Below are 27,022 nucleotides of genomic sequence, written 5' to 3'. Positions count from 1 at the left end.
TCAGTCTTCAAAGTAAAATATAAAGAGAATATTAAGGGGTCTATTTACTAAGCAGAGTGAAAAGTGATAAAAAAAGTGATAAGGTGCCAGCCAATCAGCTTGCAACTGTCATTTTTCAAACACAGCCTGTGAGATGACAGTTGGGAGCTGATTGGCTGGCACCTTATCACTTTTCACTCTATCTCCTAACACTGCTTAGTAAATAGACCCCTAAGTCTGTCATGTTATTATGGTAGAATGGTGGACACCGTAAAAGTCTTTGTAACGTAATACAAGTTAATTGCAGGGAGCTTTGCCAGCATGTTTATTGTCTACATAGTAACCCATATTAATGAGTATACAGTTCCAGAACCGGCCAGTTTCTGTAAATGAAATGATAACTTATATCTCATTGACCCTGGAATGTCCTTTCCCTCCATTGGTGTCTTAAGTAAAAATAATAAAATGTAATAATAAATTTTCCGAGTCATTGGACACCCTGTAATTCTGATCCGTTCACCTTCCTTGGTGTGGCTGGTCATATTTTCCTGGGTCTACATAGCAGGGGACTAGCAGCATGGGGAAATAGTACATACGTACATGGGATGTATTACAGCAATACCTAGTGCAAGTGTGTAGCACAGGAGCAAGTACCATATTTAGCATGCATGGTATTGCAACAGAAATGAATTACTGTGCACATCATGTCCTCAACATATAGCTCCATACCCAGCACAGTAGCTATATGATCGGGGGTTGGGTATGAAATCCTGGTGGCTGTTCAGCCACTGGGTGAAATGCAGACGCTTGAACCCCGAAATACCAGAATCCCAACGGGACAGGTAAGTATACTGACCCTACCCTTCTCCCCCGCAACCTAACCCTAAAACTCCCGGGGTGGTGCCTAACCCTAACCCCCTAGCCTCCCCTTGGGGTGCCTAAACCTAACTCTCCCCCCCACGGCTAAAAGCTAGCCCTACCCGCTTACCTTCGTTTGGGAAGCTGTCAGGATTCCGTCGCCGGGCTAAAGATAGACGTCTGTATTTAGACGCCTGTCTTTAGCCGGGATTTCTACACCGGGATTCCATCAGACGGCTTCTCGTGCGTCGGTATTCACATCCTATATGATCACCATATGCAAGCCTATATCAGAATATTAGTGCTCTCTGTTGGCGATCACATGAAGCCCCCTGAAAGAACTGATTTACACTGATGTGTCCCTGTCTCCTCCCCCAATAAGTAATTATTCTTAACCCCATTCGTTGGTCAGTGTATTCTTTGTGAGCAACCTCCTGATTCCTAGTTCTGTTCAATATACACCTCTTTCCCAAGAACTCCACACACACATACACCATGCATTCTTACCCAGATTTATTCATTATTCCAACAGTTTTCATCACTGTGTTTTTACGGATAGCCCACTATCGGCTCACCATCACCATGGCCCTGCTAAAGCCAGCCTGTGGAGATGATGACTCCAGAATTTAATTATGGCACGTCTTCCATTAAATATAATCACAGGAGACTTGGTCAAAGAAACCATGAACTTTTAAATTGCTGCATAGCTGAAGCAGGTTCACGCTGAAAACATGTATTGTATGGGTCAAAGAATGCAGCCTCAGCCTATAAAATCTGCTTGTTGCTGGGACACCTAGAAATGAGACCAAAGCAGGCAGCAAACCAAACAGCAGTAGCTACTTACATTGGAAATTAGTTTTGCACAACTATATATCATATTCTTTAAAGGGGTTTAAAACACACACACACACTCACACGCACACAAAATAAGATTGTGCGTAATTGATTTAACTAGAATTGAATGTATTATTCCATGTAGATAAGATTGTATCTAAGTGTTTACACTGAAGTGTCAAAAGTCATGGGATAGTAGTATGTAAAGGTAATGGGAGGTGGCATCACCGTACTGTGATGTCTTGGGAATGCCCAGACCTGCATCAGTTGTAATCTGACATCTCGTAAGTAAGTTTGAACACAGGCAAAGCTGCTCATGGCATTGTGACATGAATTATTGGAGTTCAAACTGGGCATTATAGTGGGTGCCCGACGGATGGGACATTCCATTTCCAAGGTTGTGCGGACATTCAACATTCCTCGATCTACAGTGTCATGTGTATACCGGGAATACCTTATGGAAGGCATTACCACCCACTGTGAACAGCACAGGTGAGGTGCCTGGCCAGAATTGTCAGTGGTAACAGATAAGTAACGCTGGCTCAAATCACATCCACATTCAATGCAGGAGGTACCAGATTCATATCCAGCAGGTCAGTGCAGCGCTCTTTAGCTTCCATGGGATATGGGAGCAGAAGACCCACCAGAGTGCCCCTGTTAACACTACGACACCGGGCTAGTGGCATCTCTAATTGGAAATAATCCAACAGGATAATGCACCGTGTCATCGGTCCCAATTTGTCCAGAATTGGTTCGAGGAGCATTCTGGAAAGTTCAGATGACCAGTGAGACCACCACGTTTGCCCTACATGTACCCAATTGAGCATTAATGGGAATGTGGTGGAGAGGTCCATTCTCCCCAAGATCCAGCACCTACACATATAAGGAAGCTGTGGGAAACTATCCAGACAGCATGGATCAACATCCTTCCAGAGGTCATCTGTCCACTTGTGGAATCCATGCCACGCTGAGTTGCTGCACTTCGCCGGGCTAGAGAGGGTCCTACACAATACCTGACATCTAACCTGTGACTTTATACATAACAATACATAATCAATATGTAACATTTCTTCACAATCTAGATAACAAAATAAGAATATTAGTTGTAAAAAGGTTTGTGTACATGTAATATGTCCCTTTTTGTATTTACTCATTTTACATGTAAAATATAAGTGAATATTGAAATGCTCTGTTGTTGCCATGATACATGTATGTTATAAAGTGATTATTTCATACAGGAGCATATTTTATTGTTTTATTTGTGGTGGTTTCTGTCTATGAATTGGGGGAAAGCTCCTGGTTTGGGATTTGGCTTATTGTAATAATGTAATTTAAGCTGTACATTCCTCTCATCACATTTCTCTAAAGACTCCTTTGTGCCCTGTATGTCCCACAATGGTAACTGGTACATGAGTGATTAGTTAATAGGAGGATTAAAGGGGACTCTGTCACCTTGATTTAACGTTTTTTACATTCTATACTGCAAGAAAAGTACTTTCTCTGGGCGCTAGGATTTTGTTCTAGAGGATATTTGTATGTTTCATCCCCATCCATCCTGAAATTCCTTTCCCAGTATCAGTATACATCTTGAGAGAGGGGCTTTATGGTCATTAATAATCTAGTGTTGTTGTGGTCTCAGCAGTAGCAAAGTAGCTATTACTCCAGTAGCCTGTGCCCGACTGTAATGCTCTGACTATCAGTCTGGCTGCTCCCTGAGAAACATAGGGGGAGATATATCAACTCTTCTAAAGAGTGCATCCAGTCTGCTTCTACCTTTCATTTTATAGAATGTACATGATAAATGATTGGTTGCTAAGGGCAACTTTTACACTTACCCACTCTTTTCAAGGTTTGATACATTTCCCCCATAGTCTGTATATAGTCAAGGTACTTGGGTGAGGCAGCTGTAGTTGGTGTATTGTTGTTTTGGGAATTGTTTAGGACAGAGTCTCCCGAACGCGGTCCCCAATGCTCCCCAACAGTTCAGGTTTTAGAGATATCTATAGTTGAGCAGAGGTGGGTAAATCAATTTGATTGAGGCACTAATTAAGTCACCTGTGCTCAACCATGGATATCTCTAAAACCTGAACTGTTGGAGAGCCTTGAGGACCACGTTTGGGAACCTCTGGATTAGCATATTGCATATTGCAATGGGATCCAGTCATCTCATCTCTGCTGAAGGGGTCATTATTGGAGTAGAGTTCTCACATGGCCTGCTCAGGGTTTTCAACAATCGGTGCAAAATTCTTTCATGACAAATTGAATATAAGAACTGTGCTGCATACAAATATTTTCCAACATCATGAGCCTCACAAGATCCTCTACAAGCTGGTCCAACATGCTGCAATTACTGGCTAATTTAGCCATGAATATAGGGGGCCAAAATGGACTAGATTTCCTCCTGCTAGAATGATGATGATGTCCTTTTATATGCAGCCCTGCTGCCTCTACCCCACCCACTTCTATAAATAGATGAATCAAAGTCACTGCCTCCTAAACTATCAGTGGACCCATCAAATGGAGCTGTGAACATCCTGGTGATCTGATTGGCTATAGGTTGGTCTATCCCCACCCAGTTCACAATTGGGGACACATTGATATAGTCGGGTATGAAGATTAATAGTTAAAAGGTGCTTTGACATTTGTCATATTATAAATGGCTGATCCAACCTGACCAGATTTTAATTTTTTACTTTTTCTAGGCTGTACATTTTCAGTGACCCACGTGGTCATCGGTTTATCTGTCCACAGAACCTGTAGACACCAAGCTAAATGTAGCCTATATGGCCGAAATAGATGGAGAAATAATTAGTTGCGTTCTTGAAGTAATAAACCCTGAACAAATTTTTATTAGGATACTGGACCACCCGTCTTTTATTTATCAACGACAGACCTACAATTATTATTTTTTTTAGAATAACAGATAGTTCTGTGTAATACCCTTTCAAAAAGTTTCACTTGCGCAGTGTAATCAGGTTATATTGATAGGAAACTGTTGCCCACCCACCTGGTTAGCCTTTGACTGACACATGAATGTCAGCTGAGGTAACGGTGTGCTGAGGATTCTCAGTTACCCTTGTGATCTTTCTCTATTATGTGAGGCCTGTTCTTCATATCGCCTCTAATAGCATCCATATTATCTGCAAAATGTGCTGAGCATGTTTTAGAGCCAATTTGGTCTGCAGCTGTCCAGCACATTTTCTGCTGGGTTAGGTCTTGTTGCAACACAATCTCAGTGTATCCAGAGACAAAATAGCCAGTGGTTCTAGCAGTCAGAGATGGCTATATTAAGTGAGCTTGTGAACATGCTGTTTGACACACCGTTGATACTCATCAAAAAAAGAAAAAAGTGTTTCATATCAGCTGTTACTTTTTATTTATGGTGTAGGTTAATGTTATTTTTGGCATTTGTAAACTTCAATTGCATCAGATATGACATTAGGTGGAAAACCATAAAACCCTCCGCCATAAAATATTAAACCAATTCCACATTCTAATTCAGATTCTATCAAATCAGATTCATTAAAACACCAGTCTGGCACAAGAAAATCATCGCTTCTACTTTTACTATAGCCATTGGCATGCTTGATTGCATTGTGTTTTTGTAACCAACATTAAGCCCACTAGAAAGGCTAGCAATAATAGCAAGCATTTACGTCTAATATACATTACTACTTGCGGCATTGAACGTAAAAAAAATAAATAAAAAGAATTACAGTGGGCATTAGGATTTACAGTTACAGATATATTTCTCAACAGCTTTGTTTTTATTAGGTTCTGTTTTTGAAACCAGGACGTGTGTGTGTAGCAGTTGGACTGAGAGGTACAAGTACATATACAGTTTTACACTTTTTGATTTATTGAATCGACTATTATATGGTCAGACATTTACTACGAATATCGTTATGTACACACCAGTTATCAGGTTTCACATTATCTGATTCAGAGAATAGTCTACTATACAGTCAGGCATTAAGTATATATGTACACACCGATATTAAGAATTACATATTAAGAATTACCCCTGAAGAAATCTCAGAATGAGACGAAACGCGTAGGGTTTTAAGTGAAAGGTGGACACTACATTTGAGCATCCCCTTGATTGGAAGGTGTATGATCTTTTTCTCCAAAGAGTGGATGGTTACATATTATCAAAGATATATTGTCCATCTGATACATTGTTACATTTTAATAAAGGAATATTTTAATATCTAATTTTTAATTTCTATTAATGTTGGCCTTGGGCCTATTTTTTGGGTGTTTCTTGGTGTGAGGGTATCTGTTTTAGAACCTCGAGGAGGATTTAGAACAAGCTCAAATTTATTCTATGGACTAATTTGATCAGACCTGAAAACAAGCAGGAATAACGGCGATATTGCCTCTTCAAAAGAAAAGAATAAGGACCTATAAGCCTCTGGAGAGACTGCGTTGCATTATATGATTAATATATGTAAAGTTGTGTTAATTGTATATTTCTTAGATTAGTCCTACTAACAGACGACTTACTAAAGGGAGCTGCTGTGTCCAATTTCAATAGTGCAGGCTAGGATATTTTGTGATAGATGTGTGTGTGTGTGTAATTATATATATATATATATATATATATATATATATATGTATATATATATATAAATGCAATTATTTATTTATGTACTTAAATTGCCTGAAACCCTATTGTAGCACCAAAACCACATCCATGATTTATAGCTTCTGGCTAAACTATTGAGAATGCTTTCCAGGCTTTCAAAAGGAAAACCAGATAAAGCAATAGCTGATTATTAGAGAGGATTCTTTATACACTTCTTGGCCCCACTCAGCAACTAGGCTGGATGGGAAAGTATAATAACAAGCAGAAGTGATCTGTATAATGCACGGAGGTGTAATGTGCAGTCAGACTTCTACTGTACTGAAAGATTTTACCTTCATTTCTCTATATATGCATTTTTGGTCATTTATGTGTTAAAAGATAACAGGGTGTATGTAGACTGCGGCTCATAAACTCAGTACAAAGGGCAGGTGGTGAATTTGAAAATAAGCCGTACTTGAGCCCAGGTGCAACCTCCCTGCATCCGATCCGTGCATGACGGCCTTTGATCACACAGGCAGGCAGGCTTAGGAAACACCCACATCCCAGTGACTGGTGACAGGGCATGTGACAAGTGACAAAATGAAAGTTCCTGTTTGCAGGGTGGCTGCTGTAGAGGTAGCCAGGTGACATCGGCACAGGAAAGCGTCTCATCTGGGCTATCGCTCACCTGTTGTGTCTTTCAGTTCTCTAAGGACCAGTATATTATGGATGGAGGGACCCCTGACAAACTTAAGAAGGAATTGGAGGAGGAGCTGAAGTTAAGCAATGAAGATTTACGGAGTCATGCTTGGTACCACGGAAGGATTCCTCGCCAGGTATGTAAGAGCAATTATCGCACTGTAAAATAGACAGAAAAGGGTTCTCCAGCCAGGATTGTTATTCATTTAAAGCAGTAATTAGGTTAGGTTTCACTGACCTACCCAAACGGCCTCAGTCTAGAAGAATATTGGCGTTAAACACTTTACAAGAAGTTGGTTCTCACCTTAGTGCTGCACAGGGTACAGTCAGCTGCAGGTGTACAAGGTGTAGGAGTAGCTTGTCAGTGAGGTCACCCGGACTATTCATCTGCAGAATTTGCTTAATACACCTTCACATAAATCACTGAGCAAAAATGATGTAATGTCCGAGTGAAAGAGACTGAAGTTACATTTCTAATATCAGGCTTTGCCAAACTGGCATTTATATCTGAGTTCTTAGTCACTTTGTTATATACTGAGCTGTGTAATATTCTGCTGGGAACCAAATGAAATGAATCCGCACCTGGATTTGTTATAGTGGTGTCATAGATGCGTTTTGTATACACCTGGGCAGAGCAATGTACTTCTATCTAAAGTGAGAACATGATAAACTGCAATTTGCAGCATAGAATTAATAACACTCTGTATCTGAATCAGTGCTGAGCAGCGGACCGAGGGCTTCATTTCTCTATATGCTCCTGAAGCATTAGCACAATGTACAATTTATTCCAGAAAAAGAAATGACCAAAGAGATTTGGTTGCAGACACTCTAAACCATTTCTATATGTAATACAAGGGAAATGTATGCATATCAATGGAGGCTCAAATTGAACTCACAGGCTTCGGTGAGTTCCCAGTTTTGCTTGTTAAATGATTGCCCCTTTATAACATTGGACAAACTGGCTGGGAACTCGCAGATGCCTGCACGTCGCAGACCATTACATTTACCCCATAGACAAGTTATGCCCACAGAGCAGCTTTACTCATGATGAATACTCCTTCTAATGTAGGGAACGCAACTTTTTCTTCTAAATTCCTACTCTTTAAAACTACTATTTATTGCAGTGAGGAAGAACATGGAGTCTGCGGCAGGAGATATTTTCTGCTCAATGTAAAATGTAGTTTGGTAAAGTCATATGAAATCATTCCATCATTTTTCATGATATTTTGGCCACTGGGGGGCAGCTCATTTGAAATCTCTGAATGACACAATGTACATCTGGCAGAGAAAATCCTATTGTATTTCTAGCTTGTGCTCCTATATACAAACATGAAGAGTGTATTCTCTGCACAGAACATCTTATGTTTGTTAGTATTTATATATAAAATATACAAAAGACTGAATTATAATTACAATTTACAAAACACCGAACAGATACAACTGAAGTGATATGAATTATTCCTTTTGGTAAGCATTATTATTTATTTGTGTTCTAACATGTCAGGTGATTGTCCACTGTGCAACTGTGGTGCTTTACAAAATATGCTATGTTACTAAGTCATGATGATGTAGCTGTCAGTATGCTTTGTAATCCTCATTCTGTTCCTGTACGCATCTGTCCACTGTGCAGCTGTACAAATTGTATGTGTCAGAAACCTATCCTCAATTATTGAGTTACTTTAAGTTATAAATAAGTGAATTCTATTATAAGCGTGGATGGAATAAGCTGCAGAGTAGGAAGGATGTGCTGCAACATGAAAGGAGAAACTGCATCGATTTCCTTTATGATCTCTGATTTGAGCAAGTACAATGTCACTGAGCCCTATTCCCACCCCATCACTGGGGACTGTAACCTGTCACACGCATGTGCCGGTGACCTCTGGATCTCAGGCGTGAGGTCAGCGGAGAGCAGGAAAATGCCTCTATAACATGGTATATGTTCCCACCAACTATGCATCTATAACATGGTATATGTTCCCACCAACTATGCATCTATAACATGGTATATGTTCCCACCAACTATAATAATGTCACTAGTGCCACCGAGGGCTGATAAGTTGTAAGTGCACTCACAAGCTGAGACCATGCTGAACGTGTCCTGTACTTGCATCAGCCATTCACATTTTCCTCTGTGTGTCAGCCATTGTGTCAGCACTGTTAAATGATTATGCTGTAAGTGGCTATAAAAATCTAGAGAGAGGTGTGTAGCTTCCCCCTGTTGGTCTCATGTATAGTATTTGTTTGCTGTCTACATTTATACTTACATACGCCCTGTAGGTTTTTACGCATTTTATTGTATTTGTAGAGTTTTAACCATGTGTAGTAACTTGGGTAATTTGTAAGTCTACTACAGCGTATATGATGGTGATAAACGTACATCTCTGTGTACAAATGTAATGGTTCCTGTGTGGTCACTTGTAATGACGAGAGGTACACATGAAGGGGTCCCTGCATTATATTTTGCATTGGTGGATTAGACAAGGCAGTTTGAAAAAAGATGCTGAAAAGGCTGCTTGAATTAGGCTTTTACAGGTCTGGTTCATTAGGTCGACTGTAAAAAGGTGGACAATGGGGTATATTTACTAAAAAGGGTTTTTTTTTTTAGGAGTGGCGATGTTGCCGATAACAACCAATCAGATTCTACTTAACATTTATCTAGCACCGTCTAGAAGATAATAGCTAGGATCTTATTGGTTGCGATGGGCAACATTTCCACTTCTAAAAACCCGCACTTTAGTAACTACACCCCAATGTCTCTAAATAAACACCAAATGGTAGACAGTCAATAGGTTGACAGGGACAATAGGTCGACAGGTACAAAGGTTGACATGGATATAGATTGACAGGTACAAAAGGTTGACACGGTCAAAAGGTCGACTATGGAATGGTCGACACAAAAAAATTATTTTTTTCTAACCCTAATTTTCACCCTAACCCTCTCTCCTAGTGCCTAACCTTAACCCTCCGGTATGTGCTTTAAGAAAAAAAAAAAAAAAGGTCGGCCATATTTGTGTCTACCTTTTGTTTGTCAACCTTTTTACTGTCGATCTTGCAACCTCCACCTGGTTTTTACAGATAATCGTTTATGAGGTGAACATATTAGGAGAAGTGTCTTCATTTAGTAGGATTAGCAAACCATTTGGCAGTACTAAACGTGATTGCAGAACAGTGAGGCCAATATAGAGACTGGTCTGCCTGGAGGCTGGTGAAAGCCTCTAATTTATTTGTGTGCTAAGCCTCCACATTAAGCCACCTTACCCTCTACAGCAGTGGTTCCTAAACTCGGAGGTTGTTGTATCAAGCAGCGGAGAAGTGGACCAGAGGAAAAATTGTCCATAGCAACCAATCAGCTTTGTGGTATCATTTATCACATTCTATACAATGATAGGTAAAGCTGATTGGTAGCTATAGGCAACTTCTCCACTATTCACTGCTTGATACATCAAACCCTCGGGCATCAAGGCACCCTAACAGTTGAGGTTATCCATGCTGTAGCATAGATAGTTAATTCAGATTGACTGAAGTATTACTTAAGCCACCTGTGCTCAAGTAAGGATAACCTTAAAACTTGGACTGTTCGGGTGCCTTGAGAACCTAGTTTGGGCACCACTGCTAATACAGTATAAAGTGTGTATACTATTTGTTCTGTAAAACAAAGTTACTCCCAAGGGCTGCTCTAATAATTTAATTGAACGTGGCTGTTTTAGAGATGTGAATGGTACAATTGAAGCTTCACAGAAATGAATAAAGACCTAAAACCATTATAACCCTGTTTCTCTGTGAGAACAGCTTTTGTTAAATATATTTTTGGATGTGTAGTCTGTTTCCTAATGTCCTCTAACTGTACAGAAACGGGTGAGTATGGATTCACGTGTTCTCCTCCCTGCAGGTATCGGAGAGCCTGGTGAGGAGAGACGGCGATTTCATGATCAGGGATTCTCTATCCAGCCCTGGAAACTTTGTGCTCACCTGTCAGTGGAAAAACATCTCCCAGCATTTCAAGATAAATAAAATAGTCATCAGGCTCAATGAAGCTTACAGTCGTATTCAGTATCAGTTTGAACATGAAAGCTTTGACAATGTCCCCGCATTGGTGAGGTATTATGTTGGGAACCGCAAGCCGGTGTCGCAGCAAAGCGGAGCCATCATTTTTCAGCCTATCAACAGGACGGTTCCGCTGAGATGTATAGAAGAGAAGTATGGGACCTCTCCGGTTAGACGCCTGGAGTTGGGATCACTGGAAGGAAAAGAAACTCCCAAAAGGCTGAGCCTGAATATAGGCCATGGGCATAGCTTGTCACAGGAACACGGCCTGATCCGGGGCAATCTGCTAAGGTTTGTGCGAAGGCTTGTAGCCCAGTGATGGGACTTTGTAGCTCTTAGGGAGGTGAATGCATGTGCAAATTATACCTAAATACAGATATAGTTGATCCTTCTCTACATCAAAATATTTTCTAAGTGTGCATAGAATGAGGTATTTTTTTTTTTAGATATTTAGTAAAACATACGATCTTTGCAAATATGAAATATTACTTCACCACACAGTTACCCGATTTGAATTTCATTGGGTAACAGGTGCTAAACTTTCTCTGATCTGTCAAATTAAATTTAAAAAGCACAGACATTAATAGAAATGTGTCACTTAGTGATCAGACCAAATGCTAGTTGCTTTATAACCCTTACCAAACAATAGATTTCAAACATAATGCTTTTCAGATTGGATAATCTTTGTTCTAGTCCTGTAAGAGATGCAAAACCTATACCGTCAATTATTTTTCCATACAGTTTGCCTTCTAAAGAATAGATATATAGTGGTTTGGAATATTTACTAACACGTGTCTTGACTTGGCTAATGTTTGTCTTTATTTCGGTTAAATATTTTATATGATCCGTGTCCCAATTTTCTTACAATGTCATTTTATTTAATGTAATATATCTTGTGTTTTGTCCCATTAGCAATAAAGGGAAAAGTGGCAGCCACCCCGCTTGTCTGGATAACATGCGGGAAAAGAGACGACCGCTGAATTCTCACCAGTCAGAAAGCTACCTGGCGCTAGGTAAGCTTTCATTGCTCTATCCTACATTGTATATTCATACACAACCTGTATCTTATATCTTCTTATTAGATGCGTTCAAAGGTAAATTCAACTACCTACCTAACTGTACATGCAGACAGATGTGCTACAGTCATTATATATACAAACACTGCTGCTTTCTGGAATCACCTCATTATCCAGTCATATTAATATTGATTTTATATTTTTTATTTGGTAGGCAACAGACAGCCTTACTTATCCCCAGGAACTGATGGGAGGCTGACGCCCCGGCCACATGTATTCAGGACAGGAAGTGAACCTACTTTAAGCCCAACAGAAATCCGGAGGTTCAGCAGCGAGACCCCACCTATGGAAGCATTGAGGGGATCAGACAGTCAGCTGTGTGCTAGGCCTCCACCAAAACCCAGCAAGGCATTGTGCATGAAGCAGCCACAGTCTCCGACAGTATGGCAGAGCTTAGAGGCAAACTACTGTGAGCTCCATCCTACCCCTTCAGAGGACTTTAGATGCATAAAGACACATTCCTTACACAGCAGTTGTGTGGAAGGTCAGAAGATGGATGAAGACGAGACCTTCTCTTACACCAATTCGGAGATGAGCTTCCCCACATTGGAGGACAGTGTGTCTCAGTGTTCACAGACAGAACTGGATGAGCAAGGGGATGAAGTAGAGTTTATTAGGCCAGTATATGAGACTGTATCGTCATTTAACCCTAGGGACTTTGAGTCTATTCTACTCACCCCCGAGAATAAACCTTTGGAAACGGCACTGCTGAGGCGGGTCAAAGAACTTTTCACTAATAATGACCCAAGGACTATTGCCAAATACATCCTCAAAATGGACTGTAAGGTAATGCCTCTTCTTTCTCATAACCTCAAACCTAAGAGGTGATAAAATAACGCTTATAAGTAAACTGCATAAAGGGTATTGCCACTGTGTAAATGGCAGTGAGCAGAGTACATGTGCCCTACAAAACCACTGTATTGTGTTGCAGCAATGGGACCCTGGATCATCTACCATATCATTACACCTAGCAGGCGGTACAGGGATTGTTCAGCACTGATTGCAGTTAACTGAGGGCAAATTGGAAATTAGGGGAATAGATGAAGAGGGACAAAGTACATTGTAAATGATTATAGACGAGGGCAAAGCTCAAATTATACCCAACAAGGTCCTAGCTGGTCTCTTGGTAAGGAACCATAGAAAGGAGTGGATGCTTGTGGAGTACAAGTTAATGCGGAATTATCAGGATGCTGTGGAATAATAGAATGGTAGATATGCCTCTTTTCCTATAACAGTTACAGCACTGTGTAAGCAACGGAAATACATTGCAAGTGGTGTGTATGCTATGACGCATGGTGGATCCAGTTTTGCTAATGAAATACATTACCAAGTTCTATCCGTTCCTGTTTTAGCCAGCCAAAATATACAAATAAATAGATCCTATTTTTAATGATGCTTCCCTATGTGTCTATGCACAAAGATAGTGTCTGATTGGACAGTCACACTTAGAACATCAATTTTGATATTTATTTTAACGTATCAGTATTGGTTGCTTATGCTTATAATATTGTTTAGCTTCACTCCATATGTTGGGATTCATGAGTAATGGTGCATACACACGGTCAGAATTGTTGTCAGATATGAACGATAACGATTTTAAAAATCGTTCATATCTGAAAGAAAATCTGACATGTGGGCCTGCAACGATGAACGATGCGCGTTCCCGCATGTCAGATAACGATATCTGACATAGTTTGCGTTTGTAGTCAGATTTTGACAATTTCATTCAGTTTAATACTGTTTGAAATCGTTCAAATCGTTGGTAAAATCGTTCAAATCTTTAGTTGTCAGTGAGAACTTTGCCCCCTAGTGGCGGCTCTGATTATGACTTTTGAAAATCATTCCGCTTTGGATTTGTTTTTGAAAGCAATGGCTGATATATAAAGGATAATCCCCCATAAAATTAATATTATAAACCCCGCTCCTTTAGTTTCAGATCATTGTGTTCTGTGTAATAAAATCCAAGGTTCACAGCAATGTTCAATGATGCTTACCCATTGGCCAGTTTTACATCCTATATTGTCGTTTAACCTGAGCTCACAAAAAGCAATCCTATTGTGCCTGGCACCGCACTGCTCTCCATGAGCCCGACTACTGAAATTTATATGGTGCTACAAGAAGTCTGCAGCCCCACAATGACAACAAAATAAATATATGAAGCAAAAATAAAAAGGATAGCCAAAGAATATAAATAAGCGATGTTTGGGGAAGAGGGAAGGGTAGGGAGACAAACTATAGACTGAAGAAATGGGGGAGTAAGGACTAAATGAGCCTGTACTGTTAAAAACTCGTTTTAAGTAGAGAGTCGTGGGGGCTCGTTTAAATGTGTGTAAGCTATCAGAAAGTCTGATTGAGCGAGTTCCAGAGCAGTTGGGCAGCATGGGAGAAATCTTGAATACGGGGGTGATCAGAGCGGAGGTGAGGTGGCAGTCAGTGGAGGAGCGAAGAAGGTGGGAGAGAGTGAGAACAGAAATGAGGTTGGAAATGTTGGAGGGAGTGGAGGAAATGAGGGCCTTGGTTCAATTTCTACCAAGGCCATATATGTGTGGAGTTTGTATCTTCTCCCAATGTTTACATGGGTTTCCTCCCACAAGCCAAAAACCTACTAGCAGACAAATTTGCCTTCTGCCAAAAAATTAATCCTAGTGTGTGTGTGTGGTAGAGAATACTGTATAGATTGTAAGCTCCGCTGTGGCAGGGACTGATGTGAATGACTAAACATTCTCTGTAAAGCGCTGCAGAATATGTGCACGCTATATAAATAACTACTAATAAATAAATAATGTTGACAATGTTCTGGAGGACACCATACAATGACAACCCCAAATCTCTGATGACTACCATAAAAGAGAGCACTGGTCCGGTCACCTGCCAACCAGCATCTTCTTGGAGCTTTCATGCTTCATTATATTGAGATATACTGTGTCAAATGCAGGATTAGTAATGGGGCTTTCTATATACAGTATGGGCCTAACATTTAGCACCTCTCATGCTCATTGTCAGCCTATGTGCCACTCACTTTGCCCACACTCATTACAATTACCAACCTCATTACAATTTCTCATGCCTTTTACTGCCCTCTACATAGCAGCCCCAGGGACTGATTCTACATACAAGTGGTGGAACTGTGGACAGAGACACGGGCAGCCCTAGTGACTCACAACAGCACTTTCTGAACACGCTTTTAAAAAGGAGCTGATGAGGATTTGTGGGCAACAGAAAACACCCCCTTAGTGTGCACCTACTATATATGAGAATAGTGGACATGAACATACCGTTGGCGTTACTATACTCTTGAACTGAACCATTACAGCAGGTTGTGCCACACATTTTGGTAATTGGACAATTATACCCCTTTGTCTATAGCTTTGATGTCCAGTGTTTAATTTGCAGCCCTACACCACACTAATAATAGACATGAAAATCCTACTTACTGTATACTAAACACACTTGGTTTGTAGTGCTTTTTAGCAACTTCTAAACTTAAAATTAAGGTTCTTTTAAATAAAAAGTAACACCTAAATATGTGAAATATCTAAAAGACTCAGAAAGGTATGTAAATTACAGCTGCTTGGAGTCTATTTCCCCATGCGTATCTGTGCCTTCTGTGGAAGAAATAACGGTTAACAGAGAAGAGTAACTTGCACTCTGCTGCATAACAGTTGCTCCTGTCATTGCATGGGAATGTTTTACACACATCTACTGTATGTATAACTGTATGGGGTCAGTTATTTGAAATACTCGGTGTTCTCTGGCTAAGAAGTGTCCCCAGAATCTGGAGCACCATGCCTAGTCTTCTAACTTAACTTCCAAATGACCGCAACATATCTCCACACTGCCCCGGCTTTGCCATACCCTGTGTTAGTGGTGCCCCTCACAGTGACTGATAAGGAGGCGCTCAGTGGCCAAGTATGCGTCACATAATGATTAAATAGCAACAAGCAGGTATTTATTTAAATTTTTTGGAGATTGTGGTTGTTTGGTTCTGGGAATTTCTGGATATGGATTTCCAGGTAAGAACTCCTAAAACTATATAGATGTTGCAAAATAACTTTTAGGGCTATATGATTGATTTTTGCATTTTCCTGGTACAATTGGATTCCTAAGCTCAAAACAGCAGAAATGGCCGTCCTCATTTTCCCTGATTAAAAAGATAAACAACCAGAGTTAATAAGTGGCGGGTTTTGACAGGATTAGCTGGAACCTGTAGTGCACCAGTATATATCAAATCAATATTATAAATTCAATGTAACAATATTTATTAACCACGTACCCACCGAGCATGTGAGGAATAGCCCTAGTTCTATCAGCACAAGGATGGTTCTTCGTCGGCAGAGGGAGGGGGTTTGGAGTCTCCTCTTCCAGCCCAGTATTGGCTAACACTATGGTGGGGGAGCCGATAATGCATGTCCCCCCTGCTCTTGTACAATCTAATGCTGGTAATGGAGATTTTTGGGGGACCCCAGATTCACTTCCTCCCGCCAAGCCATTTTTCAACTATCAGTCTAGGCTTAACAGACTAGTGCTGGTGACCTACTGGGGGAGGCCCAATGCATTTTTTTAAGATTACATTTTTCAGGTTTTTTTTTTTTAAACATAATCCCTTCGAGAAACCTGCACTTCTGAACCCCATCGTATTCGTAGTGGGATTGGAGTTTAGAAACCAATGGACATTGACTGGAGTTTCTAAAATACCATAAAAAAAAAAAATTAGGCTTACTAAGTTTTTGCCACTCGAACCTCTGGAGATGACCTTCATTTTCCAAACACCAGCCAATCCGTGGCTTAGTATATATAGCCCATAGTATTCAATCAAATTTTATTTAATCAATAGTGTTGCATTAAAACTTTTCATAGCGGAACAGCGCTACAAAGTTTTTCACGTATCCAGTACATAACTTTTTAGGTTCCCCAAAGCACCTTACTCTTCACACCAGTTACCTATGTTTTCTAAAATTAGTTCCAGGGAATGATTATAAATTGTTATCATATTGTCAATATCGCACTTCCTGAATACAGACATGTGCACTTGCAGGTTGCCAGGATACTGGACGTTTCATCAGAGATGGGAAGGAACATGGGAGTGAGCTGTGGACTGGAATTAATTACCCTACCGTACGGACACCAACTGCGCCTAGACTTAATTGAAAGGTAAACATCCTCATCAGTAGTGTGCGTAGTCTGATACATATGTGCACCTGTTGCTGCAAGCACGGGCACAAAACACACAGACTGAAGCTGGCCACACACTAGACCAACTTTCATCCAACCAGCCAACTAGTTGATTGGTTGGAATGAAAATCTGGTAACGTATGGGAGTAAATGATGATCAGCGACTTGCTCCTAAATGCCAGAAAACTGATTAAAATGGTCGTCAGACAAGTTTGTTAAATGTTTGATCAAAACAATTTGTTCAAACAAGTTTTTGTCCATTTTCCGGCATTTGGGAGCAAATTGCTGATTGTCATTTGCTTTCATACCTTACCAGATTTTCATTCCAACCAATCAACTAGTTGGATGTAAGTTGGTCTAGTGTGTGGCCAGCTTTAGAGAACATATCCATATTTATTTAAAGTGCTGTTCGTTGCATTCTTCATGAGGAGGACCGACCACCCCACACTCAGGCTCTTAATACTCACTATACAGACATTTGCAGAGCAGATCAATGCGGTGTAATAGGAACCTACTTACAGCGTATTATTTGCTTTACTTTTAGCTGCAATTAATGGTCTGGAAAAATCTATACATCCAGGACAAAATATTAAAGGGAAAGAGTAGTATTTTGGGAAATTGTCCATCAACATTCAGATTAACTAATGAATAGTGAAAAAATGATGGCAAAGCGGAACTTTTTTCCCTCCCAATGGGGATGTACAGCAGCTATTCTGGTACCAGCAATTTTTATATAATAGACACCTTCAATTAGCCACATTTGTAAACCTTTGTATTTCATATAGTGTCTCATAGGGTGATGCATCTACCTATAGGGCTATTTCAGATCAGATTATTGTACTAACAAAGCCAGAGGGTCTACCATAGTAATGTCATTCACAGACACATCAGGTATAAACACCTACCGATGATAGAACGATATATCGTTTGTCGCTAGATGGCATTATATGACGTTCAAGTGTGCACCTAGCATTAGTGTTCCCCAGCTCCGATCTGCAAGTACTCACAGGGAGGAAGTCTGTAGTATAGCACCGGTCCATTCGTCCATTTCATCAAGCCAGAAATTAGTTTCTCCCAAAATGTGGAGTTTCTGGAATTGTGAAATTGAATGTGCCACTGCTCTCCGCAAGGCGCATGCCCACGTCAGCGATGGAGTGCCACAATACTAGGTGTATTCCTAGTGCTAGGCTGCCCAGTGGTCAGAAAAACATCACCTCTCAGGGTTACTTGAGGACTACGGGGTCTATATACAGTATGCAGTCAGGAAGCAGACAGTCAAAATGCCGACCGCCGGCTTCCCGACTGTCTAATCCCGGCAGGGGTCTAAGGACAGGCGTCGAGATCCCAACGCCTGTCATTTTACCTACACCGGGAAAAACTTGTTGGGATCGTTACTGCCGGTGTTCCAGCGTTGGGATTCGAGGATTTCATGCCGATCCCCTGTATACTAATAATAACGGCACTGCCACGATTAATATGTATCCATCTGGCTGTGTACCAAGGGGAACTCGCAGGGACAGCGGTTGCAGTAACTGCTGTCCCTGCGAGTTATATCCCCGGCAAACTGTAGAAGTTTTTCACAGAAGTGAGAGACTTCCCCAGGGGAAGCTGACACAGTGTCAGCTTCTGAAGCCGGCCAACCGCTGCGAGAGAGAGATCCAAAGATCGCTCTCCTGCCCCTGGAGCCTCCATAGGCTACAGCAGTTTACACCATCTGAAGACCAGGGTTAAACTTTAAGGAGTTTAGTACATAGGGGTCAGATTGTAGTCCCCTTTGATAATATTGGGGACAGCAATCTGCAGCGCTAATCAGCACTTTTCCGGAGATTTCTGTAAAATCTCCCGCATTGTGCCATTAGTACATAGATACAATACATAAAATTATGCAGAAACTGCAGTTCCTATGTAAAAATCAGCTTTATACATAGGCTTCTAAATTTGATACTGCCAAATTCTGGTGTTGCTGCTGTTGGGGAACTAACTCCCAAGCATACCCACCATCTTTTATTCCAGAGAAGGTTGAAGTCTTCTATAATGAAATGTGTAATTGGAGCATATTGATATTCCAGACATACCACCATGGCAATAGGCATTGCTGTGGATATTTTGGGATGTACAGGAAACCTAGAGGAGCGAGTTGCCACTTTGAACAAGATCATCCAACTTGCAGTAGAGGTGAAGGACTTGGGAGACTACTTTGCATTTTCCTCCATCATGAAAGCACTGGAAATGCCTCAGGTAAATTGAACACTATTATAAATACATGTAATATATAATTGGGTGTGTTGTGGAAAATAAAATCTTTAGTTCTTTTTGAGGATGTTTTGTAAATTTTTGCAGTTATTGCCACTTTAGCAGCCTGATTTAGTAAATTAATGAGACAGAACCCACCCCCACTCAGCGGGCTCACTGATTGTGGGGCCAGTTTAGAGGGACAGTTGTGGTAAATAAAATTTTATATATATATATATATATATATATATATAATATAATTAGTAATAACCAATGCGCTTATGTGGGGGTATACAGTACCGGCACCTTTTTATTTTGTTTTACTCTAATTTTTAATTCTTGTAACTAGTTCCGGATACAGTAAGGAATCAATAAAATCAGATCAGAAATATATAAATAAGTATCTGCACAAAAGTGTGCGTCATAGTGTGCAAGGACTGAGATACCCACTTTGTGCACATTTAGACACAATGGTGCTTGGAGAGTCTTTAGCCGCAGCCATCGGTCGCACCATCGGAACTTTCACCAGCCCTGTGCTAGGTGCAGATTCTCCGTCAGAGTGTGGCCTCCACTGCAAGCGATTAATCGTCTGAATTTTGCAGCCAGTTATGTGGCTCTTCATGTGTCTGAATAGCCACCTTCCACTACTGCATCCACTACTGCACATTCACATTGTGGGAAACAAAGCAACGTTTTAGCATCTTACACTTATGCACAGCTGAAAATCACTGACCATTTGGGCGAATATCGGCATTGCATGCGACTCTTATTGAGCCCCTTAATTAATGCCAGGTAACTGCAATAGGACATTAAGGACAAGGGTGTATTTTAAACACTAATGACTTCAGTAGAGGAAAAAGAATTGTTGTTCCCGCACCAAGATCCACGAATTGTATATGTTTTTATGTAATGGGTGTCTTTTAGAGTTCCCTGTAAGTTATTCTGAGTTTTGAATAAAGATACAAAGCCTATAATCCTATTTTCTATGTAGGAGTGTAACTGATTACTACTAATGTTATGACTATGGAGTTGTTAGAGAACTGGTACATGTGGTAGGGTTAGCTCGTCTAGTTCTCTAACTGAAAGCACTACCATCTATATATCCAACACATTTACAGTGACTATATAGCCATTTTTTATATTTTGCTTTATTGCTTTGATCATCTAAATGTTTCCATACTGTAATTGAATAAAAGTTTTATTTTAAAATAAGGGTAAACATTTCCCCTTATGTATTTAATGAACCCTGTATGAATAAAAATATATTTGACAAAGTCTCCAGTGCTGTGAGTAAATGACTCCCCCCCTATCTTCTCTCTCTCCCCCCAACTACTGAATTCAGCCCTGCAATAGGAGCATCTGTGGGAAGCTTGGGAACAGACTGTATTGTATGGGGTACAAGATGGAATGTTGTGGGGGGGGGGGGGGGGGGGGAATCGGGGACAAGGCAAGACCCAGTCATTTGCAGCCGGGTAACTGGAGTGTGTTCACTTTTAAACAGATTACAAGGCTGGAAAACACGTGGACCATTTTGAGGCATCAGTACACACAGACCGCAATCACTTATGAGAAACAGCTTAAGCCCTTTAGCAAAACTTTGCTTGAAGGTTCAGGTAAGAGACAAACACATCTCCTTACACACCAGTATGTGAGAATGGGATCATTCACACTTTGCTTTCATGGTGTAAGTAGACCTCACTATGAAGAGGTGTCCATTGGGACCAGCGATATCTCAGAGTGCGCTGCAGGTAGAGCACAGGGATAGTGTGGAACAACAGGTAATATATGAACAAAGCACAAATGTGCCAATCAGAAATTGGCTTTGGTCCTACTGAAAGAAAAGAATGAAATCCGTTTTACATGGTACCATGCGTCAAGGTTAATAGATATAGGTGCATGGATACATAATATTGTTATCTAAGCCATTAATACATTACACTATTGCATTCCTTTACTGCCAGTGGCATGCACTAAAGTACAGCAGTTATCAATGACTACACAGGGGATCCACAGCGCCCCCTTGTTACCGCAGCCTGCCACTGACAATTCACACTGTTCTTCCTACTAATGTACTGAGAAATAAAGTGCACGCAGATAAAGTGCCAACCAATCAGCTCCTGTCACTTTTCAACACAGCCTGTAACATGGCAGTTAGGATCGGATTGGCTGGAACTTTATCTCCATTCACATTATCTCAATCCGAGGCTTAGTAAATAAACCCCTATATTAATAATCACGACTATAAAGTAACTATGCATTAGGTGAATAAACATCTGTTGTATGCTTTATCTCTAGGAATAGTATTTGCCGTGCAGGAGAATTTGACAGTCCCATTGCTAATGCCCATAATAATGTTACTCCAACGTCAGTCGGTCACATTTGAAGGAATGGACTGGTGGGAGAACCATGACAGAGGATGTGAGATAATGTTCAGTCATCTGGAAACCGCACGATTTATTGCCCAAAATGCAGCTTTGTATCAAAGCAATGCAGAACGGTTATTGGAAGGTAAGAAATAATAACAGCAGCAGGGACACAAGCTCAGTTATAGAGGACAGTGGAAGTGTTATTAACTACTGTTTTTAATGATTAAGTATATTACTATTTTTTAGTTACACACAACATAACCAATAATGAAAAGAGCCTCAAAATCAGTAAATAGCCCTATAACCAAACAAATTAAAATTGGTTAGAAAAAACATAATTAGATGTACCAGATGTACACGGTTTGTGCTGGAGCTTTTTTTGTTTTGTTTTGCATTGTTCCTTTATCTAAAGGAGACCCAGAGAGCATGAACATAAATAGAATATATGCTTCTCTATGGGAGAAGAGCGCATGCATGCTGGAAAAGGCATGGAGTGTATCTTAGGAGCTCTAAATTGCAACAAGCCTCTTCCAGCATTCCATGTTTAATTTCCCCTTAGAGAACAATTAATTCTATTTGATATGAAGTCTCTACTTTATTCAACTAGCAGCCACGTGCAGCTGGAATTTATAGCTGCTTCTGCAGTAATGTTTGTCCTCAACCTTAATGTGACCAACAGGAAAAGCTGTCCCTGGATTTGATAATAATTTACCCAAAATAGAGGGGGTATATATATATATATATATATATATATATATATTATAAAATATAAAACAGGAGGTACTTTGCACTAAAGCCCATACTAAATGAGATGTAGCTGATGAAATGCTTTCTCTGGAAGATAAAAGATCACCCAAAAGTTACAAGAGTGCCACCCTGTGGACAGTTTGAGATTTGGTCAATTCTTTTTCCATTTATAACCATTAGTGCAAGTCACTCAAAGATGGTGGGGCAGCCATCTTGTGGGCTCAACCAATATTCCTGCATTTTGTGCCTAATATGCCTCAGCAGTGATGTCACTTTCAGGACTATGCTCCTGGCTTTATGGAGGTGATGTGTGTATTATAAAGCAAGTACCTCTCAGCCCTTTGTATCCCACATTCTGTCCGCACAGAACAGGCAATTTCTCTTTGTTGGGTACAAATACACTTCTAGTGAGAGCGACTTCAATGTGATCACCTACAGTGGTACATACTAGTCTTACTTATTGAGATTCTGAAATATTCTTTGCATTGTTTCAGCTATATTTTTTTTTTATTGTAGGTTTTAAGGCAGATGAAGAGATGAGCGAGATCTTCAAAACAGAATTTCAGATGAGACTGTTATGGGGCAGTAAAGGTGCTCAAGTCAGCCAGGCTGAGAGATACCAAAAGTTTAGCCAGATCTTAACAGCCTTGTCCAGAAAACTAGAACCTCCTCCTCATTAAAGCAAAGTGCACCTCTGATCTTTACTATTTAAGAGACTGATTCTGAATCTACCATCTTTAACAGTAGCATGTCGTTTTCACAAACTGCCTGCTGATGTATGTCTACAATGTATATTGTGTTTTTTTAAAGAAACCTACAGCTATAATAGCAACATTTATTTATTTATTACTATGGGTTTGATCATGGCTACTAAATGACTGGACGAGTGCAGAAGATGAAAGAATATCACAGTTGGAATTCTACTGATGACACTGCAGAGGGACAAAGCCACTGGCAGACAAGTTTGAACTTAATGGCTGAACGGAATGTGCTGGTAATGCAGCAGTGTCATTATACAAATGTGAAATCTGGATAGAGGCCGTGCAGGAGTATAATAGCTTGCCACCTCTTCTGAAAATAAACTGGACAGACACTAATGAAACAAGGTCAAGATGACACTTTAGTGAATAAGGACAATCAAAAAGTTTTCCATTTTTATTCCATGAAAATATTCTCGACAGAGAACACTATTCTTCAACAATGCATTATTAATAAGAAAAAAAAAAACTAAACAAAATGCACTGGGGAAAACAAGAAAAACTTTATTAAGACAATTTATGGTCAGTTTTTCAGATGAATTCTATTTAAAACTATGGGCTTATTTAAATAGTGTAAACATCTGCAGTAACCCATAGCAACCAGATATTTTCAATTGTCTAAAGTACTAAAACTTAATATCTGATTGGCTGCTATAAGTCACAGCACATCAACTATACATCATTAAATAAACCCCCTTGTGTGCAGGAACCATAGTTTTCCTTAGTGTCATAATGATCGTTTTATTTGACAAAGTTCCAAATGAATGCAAAGAGTAGAACTATTAAATGAAAAGTCTTGTATGACGAGTTTGTGGTTTCTTATACATTGCTGAATGATTTCAGAGGTACAATGACCCACCATTTAGAGGAGTTATGTTCGGGTGTATATAATGTATATATATTTTCGTTATTTCTCAGAGAACCTGTCACATTACAGGCCTCACCGACTGCCAAGTTAATATTTTCACATTAAATCAAATAAAAACTACACTTTTGTAGTTTTGTCAGTAATGATTAAATACTTTTTTTTTAATTTTTAAATAGCCCCTGTATACAATATTCTATTTAAGCAAATGTTTAAATGGCTTAACGTGTCTATACGGTGAAAGTGGGTTTTTTTTTTTTTTTTTCATTTTTGAATGATTGTTTTGTCACAAAAATAAGAATATCAATAGCAAAACAATTGAATATAACTCTGGAGGATGGTAGAAATTTTCTATTTTATTTTTCATTAATAATTCCCCCAATCATTAGAATGAGCAGACATCAAGTTGTTTTTCATTCAGGTTTTAGAATTGTTAAAGAAAATAGAATTTCATGTATGGGCAAGTAGTAAAGATGGCCGCCCACAGTGATCACTCCAGTCACGCAGTAACGTTGTACTGCATGGGAAACACATGAGGGCTATGTATTGCTTGTGTGGCAATCCGCCACAGTATTATTAATTCTCTGTAGGAAAAACGGTCAAATGATGCCAGAAATCTACCATCTACTACCCAGTGAAAGTAGTATTTTCTGTTGATTAAAAATGGTTCTTCCTTTGGTTTTAAACTACATCATTAAAATACGAGTTGCAGTATTTTAATAACTGAATGGTATGTGGGCTATTAGGTTGCCAATTAAGTTCTCCTTCCAACACGAACGCAGGTACATTATTGAAGAACATTGTAACCTTCCTCACCCCCAAAAAAACAGTTTGCCAGTGTGATGACTTCTGAATTAGGCTTACACCAGCAATGAGAGTACCCTTGTTTGTGGTGCAGAAAAACCTTCCACAATAGTGTTTTCATAGTAATTTAGCTATTTATTTAAATGCCAGAGGAGCTTCACTACCTAAGCTGAAAATAGGTTTTGCTGGCATCAACAAAAAAAGAATAAAATAAAATCATACATTATTTTTTTTAATACATCCCATGAAACATTAAGCCAGGTAGTGTCATTTTGTTTTGTTTAAAACACAATAATTCACAAGTTTGGGTAGAGACAAGTGATTAAAGTGGTCTCAGACACCTATATGTACATTATAAAACAGATCAGCAATACAATTGTTTATAAAAGAAAAGTGCACAGAATTATTAAGTATTACTGTCATGTTATCAAGTTTATACAATAAAAAGGATTGCCTGGCAATAGACATAACATTGCAAAAAATGGACTGGAACTTCCTAACCCCAAAAATACGCTACAGTCCTAAAGACAATCAACAAATTACAATGATTGTGTTACATGACCTGGATTCTAGTTTATGCTATCCAGAATAATCAACCATAGAAAAACACCTACAATGGCTGCTTCTGCAGCTGTGGCACAGTAGACGTCCCCAGAGCGTGAAGGATCACAATGTGATTCTCGTAGTGCCTTAAAACACTGAAGAAAAAAATAACGAGAATGCTAGACCAGCTATTCTCAAGCCCTATCCTCAGAAACCACCAGTCATAGAAACCCATAAACGCCACAACTGGCTGGAATTAACCAAAGTTTATAAAAACAAATTGGTCCAATTAATAGCGAAAAATGGTCTTAAATGGTTATTCCCTGAGGATAGGAAATCATTGCAATTAGCCAATTAAAGAACTAGAGAATATAGATCTGGGAGCAATACACTGACTATCGACCTCTTAGGCACTCCAGTTTAAGGCAGCAATTGAATGGAAAGTAGTCGGGTTGGTCTAGAGAAAGGCGAAGATCTTCTGTCCTTGGTGCCGTGCACAGAATGATCTTCTAGATACAGGAACACAACTCCAGCCAGATATCAGAGTTCTCGCGCCCAGGGATGGTGCACGTACAAGTAACGTAGACATAAACAAAGCTATTGCGTTCCAAAATAAAAACTGGAATGTAATAAGTTATTGGAAAGATGGACAGTCATAGCAGCAAAAATAAAAACAATAGAATGGTGTTGACTTGCAGGTATGTAGTGATCAGCAGTCGAGGGAAAATAGTGGTTTTGATAAGAAGGCGATCAAACTGCACAGACTGTGGGAGGAAAATCAGACTGTAGAAAGAAGTTAAGTCGAGAAACATGGTTCATGCAAGTAAGAGGGGTTAGGGTCGAGAATGTAGATGGCACAAGCAGACATTGGCAAGATAAAACCCTGTAAGGCAGCCAGTCTCCAAGTGGTGGAGAGAAAATAAAACACACTAGTGAATATCGGAGGAGCTGTATAAATAAGACTCATTACAAGCCACTCGGGAGACAAATTGGGTCATGTAAACATTGGCGCTTTGAACCTCAGACTTCTGTCTGGCAGTCACGCAAAAGCATTAATTCATCATTTGGTCGTTTGGAAAAAAAAAAGGTGCAACTTTAAAAACCTAAGAGGGCAATTATTTGGAGTGACTGACATGGTGCTTGAACAGCAGTCACGTCTTCTGTATGTGGCACAGAAAGCACAGCAATAGAACATTCACTAGTTTGTTTGCCAGTTAAATGTAATCTTACAAATAAGGATGAAATGATGTACTGTGGGAATGTGATGCAGTTTACGCTGCACAGCGGAAAGTGCACCATATTAACATAAAAAGTCAGGGGTGTCTGGAAGTTAGTGAATAATGTATGTATCATGCGTTCATGCGTGTTGCTGCTCTCACACATGTCCCCGGCCTAATCCCCTCCCCTTAAAAGCTGCTGCATGTAAACGCCTTCCACATCTCGCCCAGATTCACAGACACCCTCTTCAGGAACCTGCA

General features: G+C 39.9%; 2 protein-coding genes across 5 annotated transcripts in view; one reads left to right on the top strand and one right to left on the bottom strand.

Annotated features, from left to right (window-relative positions):
• BCAR3 (BCAR3 adaptor protein, NSP family member) overlaps window positions 1–24,133 on the top strand; it is a 111,640-nt gene extending 87,507 nt beyond the window's left edge. For 3 of the 4 annotated variants that reach the window (XM_088458456.1, XM_088458458.1, XM_088458457.1), the window contains 9 exons: window positions 6,943–7,074; window positions 10,827–11,272; window positions 11,894–11,994; window positions 12,212–12,843; window positions 17,093–17,208; window positions 19,299–19,467; window positions 20,963–21,074; window positions 21,757–21,969; window positions 23,091–24,133. In XM_088458456.1, coding sequence (XP_088314582.1) covers window positions 6,943–7,074; window positions 10,827–11,272; window positions 11,894–11,994; window positions 12,212–12,843; window positions 17,093–17,208; window positions 19,299–19,467; window positions 20,963–21,074; window positions 21,757–21,969; window positions 23,091–23,254 — 2,085 coding nt within the window. In that variant the 3' untranslated portion in view covers window positions 23,255–24,133. Of the gene's footprint in view, window positions 1–6,942; window positions 7,075–10,826; window positions 11,273–11,893; window positions 11,995–12,211; window positions 12,844–17,092; window positions 17,213–19,298; window positions 19,468–20,962; window positions 21,075–21,756; window positions 21,970–23,090 lie in introns of those variants that run through there. The other variant, XM_088458459.1, reaches the window with a different exon arrangement.
• FNBP1L (formin binding protein 1 like) overlaps window positions 23,677–27,022 on the bottom strand; it is a 165,525-nt gene continuing 162,179 nt past the window's right edge. Inside the window, exon 15 of the mRNA XM_088458460.1 lies at window positions 23,677–27,017. Within this exon, the coding sequence (XP_088314586.1) occupies window positions 27,010–27,017 (8 nt within the window). The 3' untranslated portion in view covers window positions 23,677–27,009. The remainder of the gene's footprint in view (window positions 27,018–27,022) is intronic.

Source organism: Taudactylus pleione, unplaced genomic scaffold, assembly GCF_031769625.1.
Source record: "Taudactylus pleione unplaced genomic scaffold, aTauple2 ptg000835l, whole genome shotgun sequence".
In the NCBI taxonomy this organism is placed as follows: domain Eukaryota; kingdom Metazoa; phylum Chordata; class Amphibia; order Anura; family Myobatrachidae; genus Taudactylus; species Taudactylus pleione.
This window is presented reverse-complemented; position numbering and strand designations above follow the sequence as displayed.